The sequence below is a fragment of the Arachis duranensis genome, chromosome 10 (assembly GCF_000817695.3).
Source record: "Arachis duranensis cultivar V14167 chromosome 10, aradu.V14167.gnm2.J7QH, whole genome shotgun sequence".
NCBI lineage: Eukaryota > Viridiplantae > Streptophyta > Magnoliopsida > Fabales > Fabaceae > Arachis > Arachis duranensis.
Genome location: NC_029781.3, coordinates 59,602,502 through 59,615,999, shown reverse-complemented (window position 1 = coordinate 59,615,999; position 13,498 = coordinate 59,602,502). Strand labels below are relative to the sequence as shown.

Below are 13,498 nucleotides of genomic sequence, written 5' to 3'. Positions count from 1 at the left end.
GATTTTTATGTCATTTACTCATCTTTGTAAACCCTAAGCTACTAGTTCTCTACAAATAGGACCTTTTGCTATTGTATTTGATCATCTTTGGATCTTTTGGATCTTTGGATCACTTTAGATCTTAGGATCATCTTTGGACGTCTAGTTCTTAAATCATTGGGAGTCTTGCCATTCGGCCATGCCTAGACCTTGTTCTTATGTATTTTCAACGAATCTTCGTGGTATAAGCTAGAATTGATGGCGGCATTCAAGAGAATCCGGAAGGTCTAAACCTTGTCTGTGGTATTCTGAGTAGGATTCAAGGATTGAATGACTGTGACGAGCTTCAAACTCGCGATTGTGGGGCGTTAGTGACAGACGCAAAAGAATCACTGGATTCTATTCCGACATGATCGAGAACCGACAGCTGAATAGCCGTGCTGTGACAGAGCGCGTTGAACATTTTCACTGAGAGGATGGGAGGTAGCCATTGACAATGGTGAAACCCTACATACAGCTTGCCATGGAAAGGAGTAAGAAGGATTGGATGAAGACAGTAGGAAAGCAGAGAGACGGAAGGGACAAAGCATCTCCATACGCTTATCTGAAGTTCTCACCAATGAATTACGTAAGTATCTCTATCCTTATTTTATGCTTTATTCATAAATCACCCATAACCAATTGAATCTGCCTGACTGAGATATACAAGATGACCATATCTTGCTTCATACCAACAATCTCTGTGGGATCGACCCTTACTCGCATAAGGTTTATTACTTGGATGACCCAATGCACTTGCTGGTTAGTTGTACAAAATTGTGATAAAGAGTTGAGATTGCAATTGAGCATACCATGTTGATGGCGCTATTGATGATCACAATTTCGTGCACCATTGCTCTTCATAGCTCTCTTCATTTTGTCCCCATGCAGGTGATGATTGACTTGTTGTGTTCACTATAGCTACTTGAAGACCATCTATCCTTTTTGCCATCATCTCCATTTATTGTTGAATCTGTTGGTGCATCACCTTTTTTTGTGCCAGGATGGTATCCACACCTTCAAGTTCTAATACACCTCTCTTTGGAGCTAGTTGGCGTTGCCTTTGATAAGCATAGAAGTACTGAACCTCCAGCAGTGTCTATTATATTCTGAGCTTCCTCAGCCGTCTTCATTAGTTGCATTGAACCTCCAACAGAATAATCCAAGGCCTCTTGAGCTTTTAGAGTCAATCCCTCATAGAAATTCTGAAGTCTGTCCCATTCATTAAACATCTCTGGTGGACACTTCCTAATCAAGGCTTTATATCTCTCCTAAGCCTCATAAAGTGATTCTCCATCTATTTGGGTGAATGTTTGCACTTCTGTCTTCAATCTTATGATCCTCTGAGGTGGGTAGAACTTAGCCAAAAATTTGCTCACTAAATCCTCCCAGTTGTTGGTGCTTTCTTTGGGAAATGCTTCTAACCACTGATTTGCTTTATCCCTCAAGGAAAATGGAAACAACAACAACTTATAGATGTCTGGGTGTACACCATTTGTCTTAACTATGTCACATATCCTCAGAAAGATGGAGAGGTGTTTATTTGGGTCTTCCAAGGGACCTCCACCATAAGAACAGTTGTTCTGCACCAAAGTGATAAGTTGAGGCTTCAACTGAAAGTTATTGGCATGAACATTTAGAATGAGTATACTGATTCCACAGTTTCTTGCATTGGGGAAGGTGTAGGAGGCTAGAACTCTCCTTTGAGGCTAGCCATTATTATTAGCCAGCTCTTCTGGTGGGTTAGGGGGTTGGCCTCCATCTCTTGATTCTCTTCCTCTGATTCTTCTTCTCCAATTACGCCCTTCCCACTTGCTTCTCTTCTCAATCTCAAGAATGTTCTTTTTAGTTCAGAATCAAAAGAAGTGGAATCACCTCTTCTTCCTCCTGGCATGCAACCAAAACAACAAGAAACACAAAAAGAGCATTCTGTCGCTTGAGTGCAGCTAGGATTGGTAGAGACAAAATTTTAAATAGTTGGTGTGCTTAGTAAAAATAAAAGAAAGATGCTTAATCTGGATTATCACCCTACTTAATTATTGTCAATCTAAATCAATCCCCGGCAATGGCGCCAAAAACTTAATGGCGTGGAAATAGATTTTCGCACAAACTAACCGGTAAGTGCACCGGGTCGCATCAAGTAGTAAACTCACAAGAGTGAGGTCGATCCCACGAGGATTGATTGGATCAAGCAACTTTAGTTAGGTGATGAATTTAGTTAAGCGAATATTGAAGAATTGAGTGGAATCGACTTAACCGAAAGTAAATTGAAAGAAATTGGAAATGCTGAAGGTAAATTGGCATGAAAGTAAATAGCAGAAAATTAAATAGACTGTAACTTAAAGTGTAAGCAAGTAAAAGAGCTGAAGCTTAAATTGCAAGAAAAGTAAATGCGGAATTATAAAGTGCAAGGAAATTAAATTACAGAATTTAAATTGGCAGAGAATTTAAATTGCATGAACAATAAAGGGATTTGGGTATGGGAAATTAGAACTGAACTAGAGACTATAGATTGCAGAGAAATCTAAATGGAAATTCAGAGAAAGTGGTTCATCTGGAATTGGAGGTACTGTAATCCTGCCTGAATCAATTAGTCTCAACTCCTTTCTTAATCATTTAAGTAGATCTATGGCGGATTGAAATTAATTGGATCCCAATTTCTTGGCAACCCAATCTCTCTAATCACAATCAATCTTGCCAATTCCTTGATCTAATTGTGGTAAGAAGAGTTAAAGCACATTCTTTTATCCATAAGCCACACAAATTCTCAAAATCTCAATTCCTCCCAAATAGTGTTGATAATGAGAATTGTGTTGGACAGAGCTTCAGTTCAAATGAAGGTGATTCCCTTTCCGAGGCTCACACCCACATTCACTGAATTAAACCCCCTTTCAGAGTGAATAATTCACAAACAAAGCAGAAGATACCCAATTGCTACAGAAATGAATTTAGAAGAAGAAGAATTTCATTGATTCATTGGAATTACAGTAGAGCTCCTCCCCCTAATGAATTTAGGGTTTAGTTCATCAGAGCTCAAACAAACAAACAACAACAAAGCCTTGTCCCACTAAGTGGGGTCGGCTACATGAAACAAACGACGCCATTGTGGTCTGTCATGTATCATGTCTACAGAGAGACCGTTTACATGTAGATCTTGTTTGACCACCTCATGGATGGTCTTCTTAGGTCTTCCTCTGCCTTTCGCCCTTTGTCCATCTTCCATCTCATCCACCCTCCTGACTGGATGTTCTATTGGTCTTCTTCTCACATGTCCAAACCACTTGAGACGCGATTCAACCATCTTTTCCACAATGGGTGCTACTCCAACTCTCTCCCTTATATCTTCATTCTTTATTTTATCCAATCGCGTATGATCACTCATCCATCTCAACATTTTCACATCTCTACCACACTCAGCTTATGTTCGTGCTCCCCTTTAGCCGCCCAACACTCCGTACCATACAGCATAGCCGGTCTTATAGCGGTGCGATAGAATTTACCTTTAAGTTTTAAAGGCACTTTTTTGTCGCATATAAAGCCAGATGCACTCCGCCATTTTGACCAACCTGCTTGGATCCTATGATTTACATCCTGTTCAATCTCTTCATTATCCTGTATGATGCACCCAAGATACTTAAAACTTTTAACTTTTCGTAGGATATTTTCTCCAATCTTCACCTCTATATTGGGGTTTTCCCTTCTCAGACTGAACTTACATTCCATATATTCCGTCTTGCTACGGCTTATGCACAGACCATACCCTTCTAAAGCTTCTCTCCATAACTCCAACTTCTTATTTAGGTCTTCCCTTGACTCTCCCATAAGGACGATATCATCGAAAAAAAGCATGCACCATGGCACAGGCTTTTGGATGTGCTCTGTGAGTACTTCCAAAACTAATGTGAAAAGGTATGGACTTAAGGATGATCCCTGGTGTAATCCTATACCAATAGGGAATTCCTCTGTCACACCACCTTAAGTCTTCACACTAGTTGTGGCCCCATCATACATGTCTTTAATTGCCCGAATATATGTGATCCTTACTCTCCTCTTTTCTAAAACCTTCCATAAGACCTCCCTTGGTACCCTATCATACACTTTTTCCAAATCAATAAACACCATATGTAGATCCCTTTTATTACTACGATAGCTCTCCATCATCCTTCTTAATAGGTATATCGCTTCAGTGGTATATCTTCCTGGCATAAATCCAAATAGGTTCTCTGTTACTTGTGTCTCTTTTCTCAACCTCCATTCTATCACCCTTTCCCATAACTTCATAGTATGACTCATAAGCTTAATCCCTCTATAGTTTCCGCAACTTTGTATATCCCCTTTATTCTTGTAGAAAGGTACAAGGTGCTCTTTCTCCACTCATCAGGCATCTTCTTTGACCTTAAAATCTCATTAAAAAGCTTGGTTAACCAGTTGATGCCTTTTTCTCTAAGACCCTTCCAAACCTCAATCGGGATATTATCAGGTCCTACTGCCCTGCCATTTTTCATCTGCTTTAGAACCTCTTTTACCTCGAAGTCTCGAATCATTCGATAGTAGTCAAAGTTTTGATCTTCTTCCCTTGCGCATAATTGACCAAGGCTCGAAAGAGTCTTCTGTCCCTCATTAAATAACTCGTAGAAGTAGCTCTTTCACCTTTCATTAATCTTCTCCTCTTGAGCCAACACCTATCCATCCTTATCCTTTATGCACTTAACCTGATCCAAATCTCTCGTTCTTCTTTCCCGGTCTTTGTGATTCTATATATACCTTTTTTTTCCTTTTTTCGTGCCCAAAGACTGGTAGAGACCCTCATATGCTCTTGTTCTTGCTTCACTTACAGCCACTTTTGTCTCTTTCTTAGCCGCCTTATATTTTTCCCAATTATCTGCATTGCGGCATAAAGACCACTCTTTAAAGCATTCCCTTTTTATCTTTATCTTTTCTTGTATACTCGCATTTCACCACCAGGACTCCTTGTTTCTTGGTCCTATTCCTTTAGATTCACCAAAACTTTCTTTTGCTGTTCTTCTAATAACTTCTGCCATCTCCCTCCACATTTCTTCTGCGCTTCCATTCCCATCCTACTTTGCCTCTTCTCCTACCCGTCTTAGGAAGCTTCTTTGTTCCTCACCTTTCATCTGCCACCACCTCGTCCTTGGGTTCTTCATATGATGTCTTTTCCTCAACTTTTGCTCAACGCGAAAATCCATGACGAGCACCCTATGTTGTGTTGTCAAACTCTCTCCTGGGATAATTTTACAGTTAATGCAAAATTTCCGGTCGACTCTTCTCAACAAGAAGAAGTCGATTTGAGAGCTTGTCATGCCACTCTTATAGGTTATAAGATGTTCGTCTCTCTTTTTAAAACATGTATTTGCGATGAGAAGATCAAAGGTTGAGGAAAAGTCCAAAATAGTTTTACCCTCGGCATTGATCACCCCGAAACCATGGCCTCCGTGAATACTCCCATATCCAGTCACTTCTCTCCCAACATGGCCATTTAAATCTCCTCCTAAGAAAATCTTATCTCCCAAAGGTATGCCTTGAACCAAACTATCTAGATCCTCCCAAAACCTTATCTTGTGTTGTTCGTCCGAACCCACTTGCGGTGCATAAGCGCTAATCACATGGAAAACACCTCCCTCCACCACAAGTTTGATAGAGATGATCCAATCTCCCACCCTCTTGACATCCACTATGTCCTTCTTCCACTGCTTATCCATAATTATTCCAACCCCATTCCTATTCTTCACCTTTCCTATATACCAAAGTTTGAAACCAGAAGTATCCAACTCCCTAGCCTTTGCACCAACCCATTTCGTTTCTTGTAGGCACATAATGTTAATCTTCCTCCTTGTCATGGTGTCCACCACCTCCATGGACTTTCCTGTTAGAGTGCCTATGTTCCATGTCCCAAATCTCAACCTTCTATCACTTCGACCTTTAGGTTTTACTTTGTAAACTAGCTTATTTACCCTCATCTGTTCACGAAAACGCAAGAACCCTTGCTTATTTAACACTACATCCGGGCACCGATGCAGCGGCTATTGCTTTGACACCGTACTTGAGCCATACAGCGCGTTGCTTCTGGGCAACGACCTAGCTTTAGCGCAATAATGTCTTTGATTCATGTCATAGGGGGTTCGGCTATATTTTTATGTTGGTTGCCGAAGACCTAACACAACCTTCCTCCTTTATCCAGGCTTGGAACCGACTATGTACCGCAAGTGTAACATGGGCGGAGTTAGTTCATCATAGCTCAAGTAAGACAAAAACATAAAAGAAAATCATCCAGAAAATGAAGAACAAAATAAAACAGAACTTCGATCTAAAAATTCTAAAGAGAGACTAAAAAGAGATGAAAAGAAAATCTCCAGGCCGAACCCCAATGAAATCAAATCTTCTCCTATTTATAAACTTTCTAATCTAATCCTCTAGTACTTGGAATGGGCTTTTTGGCCTTATCATGGAGTGGGTCAGAGATGGTGCTGGGTTGCTACTTCTAGGAGAATGTAGCGTTGGCAAATTGAACGCAGTGTTCACTTACTCACGCGTACACGTCTTCTGCGCGTGCGCATCCCCTGTCATCTTAGCATATTGACGCGTCCACATCTTGTGTGCTCACGCGTCCTTGATAGCGTTCGTTAAATGAGCGCTACATTCGCGCCATGAACGCTCCCATGCATGTGTGTCCTTTGTGCCTGCGCGTGCTTCATCTCGGTGCTCCATCGACGCGTGCGCGCCATGCGCGCATGCGCGTCGGGTGCAAAACTTCCAATCCTAACCTTAAAATGCCCGAAAATGTTCACTAATTTAATGTAGCGCTCTCTTTATAAATGAGCGCCAAGCACATCCACGAGTACGCATTATGCGTGCGTGCGCGTGGATCTTCAAAAGTCATTGTTGACGCGTAGGCGCCCTGTGCGCGTACGCGTCGCTACTGAGCGTAGCATTCCTTAATTGAACATAGCGTTGCCATGGAATGCATCTCTTCCTCTCCATTTTGTCACCTAAAATCAATCAAACAAGAAATCAAAGTCTCACCAAAATCATAAGAAATTGCATCGTTTATAATAATTATTTTATTCTTGCTTAAATCTCATGATTTTGTATAAAATTAATGATGTTTGATTAAATCAAGATAAACATGAAATTTCACTCCAATCACTTACTTATTGTGCAAGAAAATGTATAAAACCTAATGAAACAGATGAAAACTACTTGTGAAACTAGCATAAGATGACTTGTCATCATCCTCCTTCTCCATCGCCGCCGCTCCGTCGTCGCTCTGCTCCGCCGTCGAATCAGGATGATCTCTCCCTCCTCCTCCGCCTCTCCTCCGATGATCTCCACAAATAATCAGGTTTTCCTTCTCTCTCTCTATAAATTTCAAATCTTAAATTCACTTCAACTTTTTCTTTGTCTCGCATTTTGAAATTTGTAAACAGAGGTGCTTCGGACATTGATTCCTAAAGGCTTTGAAGTAATTGGAGCGCTTGCTTACGGAGCTGGCACCGATGCTCAAGCAGCAGTTCATGCTGCTCGTAGACTGAGGAAGCTTCTATACGGTGAAGAGGAAGGGGATAATCGACCAGTGATCGGAGCAGTCGCCGCCGGTTCTGGCGAGCTGAAATTTTTAGTGTCGGAGAGTGGAAAATCGAATAGCCTCGAAAAGGTTGATTCAGTTGTTGAAGAAGAACATTCGGAGAAATGTGTGGGAGAATGGTTGCTTGATTCGTTGTGAGTTTCCGATCAAGTTGCCAGTATATTATCCTCTCAAGAATACGAGTGGTTAGTTTTATCAAGTTTTTGTTTCTTCTAATCTCTAAGTGTTCGTTTTGATTGGTGTTAATTTTGCTTTGCATGTTCTGTTGGGGTTGTATTTTGAAATTAACCTCAATTAATTTATTGTTTTTACATTACCATGTATTTTGAATCCTCCTCTCAATTACTACCATGTGGGCTTTCTGAATTGTGCATGGTGTGTTAAGAAAAAGCTAGATCTTGGTGCGTACTCCATTTCTGAAGGGGTGGAGTCCATCTTGGATTTTAGAGAAGGCATTTCAAAAAACAATGGTATGGTCAATCATAATTTGTGGTGTTTCTTTTCCCCAATATTTCCTATTATATTTCACTTACCTTTGTTTCACATTTCAAATATATTATAGTCAGTTTATTCATTGATGATAATGATTAAGTACCTGTTGGTAGTGACGAAAAAGGAGTACTTTGTCAAGTATTTGGGCCTTGCTCATGCTTACAACCGCTGGATTCCAGAAACACAAATGCTTGAAGAGGGGCCAAAAGTTTTGTCAGCATTTAAGAGGAAGCGCCAGGTTGAGTTACTTTATATTTTCTTAGAAACGAATAGCAATGATCATTTTTTATACTTGCTTTGGAACTATCCTTAATAAATTTCTTGTATGCTACAATGATAGGTTATCAAGTGGAAAAAAGAATGGAGTATACCTCACCGCTTGTTGCTAAAAAGAGCAATTGTGTTACTAAAGCAAAATAAAGAACATTTAGATGGGCATGATAACAATTATTCAGTTGGCTATTTTGAATGGCTTGTAAAGTGGTCTGGTCTTGCATATGATCATATTACATGGGAACTAGATATGATCATATATATATATATATATATACTAGAAAATACTACCACAACTTTAAATACTATCACAAGGCTCTCTGCAGTTGAAGTTAGGAGATCCTTACACACAAGGTTGGAATTACCTTTTGATCGACCCCTTCTGAGAATCGCTAACGCCTTGGATTTTTCAAAATTGAAAAATGGTGGTCTTGGCTCTCAATAAAAGGGTAATAAGTAGATTTAATTTATTCATTTATTTTTTAATGCTTTATAGGTACTGAGAATTATGATTGCATCTGCATTTCCATTATTTATTTTTTAGTAATAACTCCTATAATTTCCTCTGTTTTATTTATGCCTTCAGTTATTTAATATTCTTTTCGTAATATTAGGTTCAACTTTACTCAGGGATGTACACATTGGGATTCCAAACAGTGGGGGTAAGTGCTATTTTGCTCTGTGTCTCAATGTAATTTTTCTCTGATTTATCTGAAAATGTTATGGTTTATGCAGTTTCTGGGGGAAGTGTTTCTCTTGTTCAAGGTTGCTATGAATACTTTCATTATCTTCAGGATGGTTTTAATGATTCGGTAATTTCCATCTTTCTGCTCCCCAATGGTTTTGAAGTTACATGTCTTCTTTTTCATGTTGGCCTTTATTACAATGACATATCCAAATACACTCCATTTGTAATTACTGAGTAACTGGCTTTAAATTATCAGACAAAGATAATTTGGTTTTATTAAATGTGTATATGCTTATGTTCTTAATTATTAGTCTATTAATTCATTTGTATATAGGGCAGAATAATGTGAAGCTTATACCTATAACATAATAATCTGTGCAAACTTTCTTGACATTTGAGAATTTGATAGTTGACTCATTAAACTCATCTCTCTCATTCCCATCATCTTCAGACTCATCAGAATTTGTAGGTTTAGAATTTGAATTACATACAAGAAATCCAAGAAGAAAGCCACTTGGCCAAGTCATAAATCCCATAGTACTCTTAACTTTAGGGAGTAGTGCTTTTGGTTTAGGTACCAAAGCCTCATGTTCATACTTTGTCATGCTAATAAAATCACATAATGATTATGTTTCCCTATGATAGTGGAACTGGACAATATTGTTGTGGAAATAGACTGAGCAGAAACATGATTTATCTGTGATTTCTCAGGGGACAAGCTGAAGGAACATGATTTTTCAGTTGCATATTCGCTTCAATGATTTGTCTTTTGCTCTGTGTTATTTTCAGAATGAGTTGCTCTTAACCCTCTAGCATCTAAATGCAGGTGGTGGTGTACTTGCATATACACTCTTGGGAGTGGATTACTATTTCGAAATCAATTCCCTCACCATCTTTGATTTCTTCAGATTCAATTGATTAGAATCGAGCTGAGAATCCCCGAATATCGTTGGACCATCCAGTAGATCTTCCATCTCATGAACTTCCTCGTCAACGCTCTACGCGCCCTCGTCTTTGGATTTCACACCCAAGTCTTCCTCCTCCATCCCAAGGTGTTGATTTTGGTGCTCTTGGACCTTCCTGGCATCCTGTTTTTCTCTACTTATACACTTCTGGTCCTTTTCTGGGCTGAGATTTATCGTCAGGTATGCCTCCCCCTTTTCTTTTCTGCGCTCTCTTTTACAATTACTCTTACAGTCCATTCTAACTGACTCACTGAGCAGGCAAGGAGTTTGTCCACTGATAATTTCAGGCTTGTTTATATCTCTATCAATGCTGCCGTCTATTTCATCCAGGTATTGTGCTTTCCTGCTACCTTTACTTCAATCACAAGCTACTAGACTAGTTAAGAATTTTGATTGCTTTGCAAAAATCCCATTATAGATTTCTACTATTTGTTTTATACTTGTATTTAGTTGCCACAAGAAGCATTTCAGGATGGCATAAGTTTCTCCCAGAGCAAAATAGAAGAAAACAAATTTCTCCTTTGATAGATGATATCGATTATCGTAATGATTAAAGCGTGGTTTGGATTCAGGTTTGTATTTGGCTGTACCTCTGGATAGATCACAATAGTGTTATTGAGCTCGTTGGAAATATATTCATTGCAGGTTAGTTTTTAAAGCAAATATCAAATTGTATTTCATACCCATATTAAGAATGCATTTTTGCCACCAGAATACAATATCTTGCTATATGCGTGGCCTTTTCTCTTATGAGATTATTTTTCTTCTGTGCAGCTGTGTCATTTATGGCTGCATTAGGGTTCCTTATATATGGAGGAAGGTGAGACTTTTGCATTTGATTCAATTTAATACTCGATCCACACTATACAGGCACAGATGATCTGAAAAAGATCGTTAATGGTGGATGGTGTGGGTGGAAGAAAGCTGTTGATAGCAAGGGAAAAAATTACTGTTTGATAGGATCATTTTCATGGAGGGTAACAGTTCCTAGTTTGTACCAATTTTCTTGCAATGGAATGGTAGTTTTTCATGGTTGGAATTTGATCCTTCAATTATAATAATTAATTTTTGTAATAATGATTCTTTTAAAATTTTGTAGTTTAATATATTAGTGCTTTCGTTAAGAATTAAGTTGACTAAAAAAAAGGTTACCGTAAAAATTTATCTTGTCTTATGTCTTTATGTTAGAGGATTATTTATTATTTTAATAAGTTTGTAAACTTATTATCTAATATTTAGTATAAATTTTGTTTTTATATTTAAAAGTTTATTTTTCTTGTTATCTAATATTCTATATAAATTTTATTTCTATATTTAAAAGTTTATTTGGATTAATTGTTTACTATTTTTCAAATAAAAAAAATATAGCTATTGACGGTAGCGTTGTCAGTTTTTAAATTTAAAATAGACAAAAAAAAACAAAATATAGACAAAAAATTTTGTCGGTATCTAAATAATTAAATCGACGGTAGTTGTGTTAATTTTATTGAATCAAATATCAACAAAAAAGACGTCGATTTTATATAATAATATCGACGGCAACATTGTCGATTTTAGTAAGGTAAAGTTATCAAATTCATATTATAGACGAAATGGTGTCGATTTTATTAAATTATTATCGACGGCTAGGCAAGCCGTCGATTTTATTCAAATTTTGAAAAATTAACAAGCTTAATAGCGACCACCTCCACCGTCCATTTTGCCGTCGATTTTTAATATTATCGACGGCTTAGCCGTCGATTTTGCCATCGATTTTAATGATGTTTCTTGTAGTGAAGGTAGATGTAAGGGTTGGCCATATGGGTTTGTGAGTTCAATTTCAAAGATAGCCTCAATCATACTAAATGTAATTCAAAACATCAAACATAAGACATATAGACTAAAACAAATCTAAGATTACAATCATAAAAGGAGTATATCACACAAGAACAAAAATTGTGATTGAAAATATGAAACCACACAATCAAAACTCAAATCTCACTTGGTATTTGTTCAAGCTTTTTTTCTATGTTCCATAAAAAGATACTTCAAGCAAGTTCAAAAGCAAGTTTTCAAATCTAATCAATGGGGCGCTCTAAAAGAGATTTCTTGAAAATTCTTTGTTGTTTTACCAAACTTATTTACTCTACTATGCAAATACAAATGCAGATTTACTAAATTAAAACTATAAGCAAGCTAAGATATATACAAGCAAAATAAGCAAAGCATAATGTAATAAAATACTAACAAATATTCATAGAAAAGCACAACTATTAAAAGCTATGAAATAGTGCAAATTGTTGAGAAAAAGAAAATTTATGCTCCGAAAATTGCAGATCCTCCCCCACACTTGATCGTTGCACGGTCCTTCATGCATGCACTCAATCCGGGGGTGAAGAGATGCTCTAAGAGGCTCCACATTTAGCTGGTGGGCATCGGGTCTTCGGGTTGCTGTAGAAATCAAACAAACAACAATTGAGGTAAAAGATCATATTAGTGTGGTATAATAAAACACAATATGTGTATTCCAAGTGTGCACGTCATAGAACACACACATTGGCCGGGTAAAACGGCAACCACATAAGCAAAAGAAATAGCATGGTCCTCAATCAAGTGGCCTAGGTGGCAAGTAAAGAATAAGCAACGTTAGTGGCCAAAGTTAGCTCACCAACGTTAGTGGCTAAAGTTGGCTCACCAACGTGCATCTTGGAAGAATGGGCAACGTTAGTGGCCAAAGCTAGCTCACTAACGTTACTACACAAGGGGGAGGTGCCAACATTAGTGTGCTAATGTTACCCTAGATAGCACACTAACGTCTTCGATCATTTAATGAGTTGGGGCTGGAAAATTTGGCTTGTGCATGTATGCACGAAGCAGTGTGTTGGTGCACGAAATTGTGATCATCAACAATGGCGCCAATAGACTTGGTGCTCTCAAACGTAAATCACACTTTGTCACAACTTCGTACAACTAACCAGCAAGTGCACTGGGTCGTCCAAGTAATACCTTACGTGAGTTGGGGTCGATCCCATGGAGATTGTTGGTATGAAGCAAGCTATGGTAATCTTGTAAATCTCAGTTAGGCGGATTCAAAAGGTTTATGATGGTTTTCAAAAATAATAATAAATAAAGTATAAAATAAAGATAGAGATACTTATGTAGATCATTGGTGGGAATTTCAGATAAGTGTGTGGAGATGCTTTGTCCCTGTTGAATCTCTGTTTTCCTACTGCCTTCCTTCAATCCTTCATACTCCTTTCCATGGCAAGTTGTATGTAGGGCATCACCGTTGTCAATGGCTACATCCTATCCTCTCAGTGAAAATGGTCCAAATGCTCTGTCACAGCACAGCTAATCATCTGTTGGTTCTCGATCATGTCGGAATAGAATCCATTGATTCTTTTGCGTTTGTCATCATGCCCAACAATCGCGTGTTTGAAGCTCGTCACAGCCATTCAATCCCTGAATCCTACTCGGAAT

The 13,498-nt window shown here is 38.3% G+C and overlaps 1 protein-coding gene across 1 annotated transcript; it reads left to right on the top strand.

The window, feature by feature from the left end:
- Nucleotides 1–10,022: 10,022 nt before the first annotated feature.
- Nucleotides 10,023–11,170, top strand: LOC107469833 (tobamovirus multiplication protein 1-like). Its single transcript, XM_052255504.1, has 4 exons — nt 10,023–10,219; nt 10,298–10,369; nt 10,612–10,684; nt 10,814–11,170. Exons 1-4 carry the CDS (start codon nt 10,052–10,054, stop codon nt 10,861–10,863), a joined length of 363 nt encoding a protein of 120 aa, XP_052111464.1. The 5' UTR covers nt 10,023–10,051; the 3' UTR covers nt 10,864–11,170.
- Nucleotides 11,171–13,498: the final 2,328 nt, after the last annotated feature.

Excerpts from the sequence above, each read along its gene's own strand:
- LOC107469833 (XM_052255504.1), top strand. The coding sequence starts at position 10,052 with ATGAACTTCCTCGTCAACGCTCTACGCGCCCTCGTCTTTGGATTTCAC. Across the intron at positions 10,370-10,611 it reads CTGCCGTCTATTTCATCCAG|GTTTGTATTTGGCTGTACCT; the intron begins GTATTGTGCTTT and ends GTTTGGATTCAG. Across the intron at positions 10,685-10,813 it reads TGGAAATATATTCATTGCAG|CTGTGTCATTTATGGCTGCA; the intron begins GTTAGTTTTTAA and ends TCTTCTGTGCAG.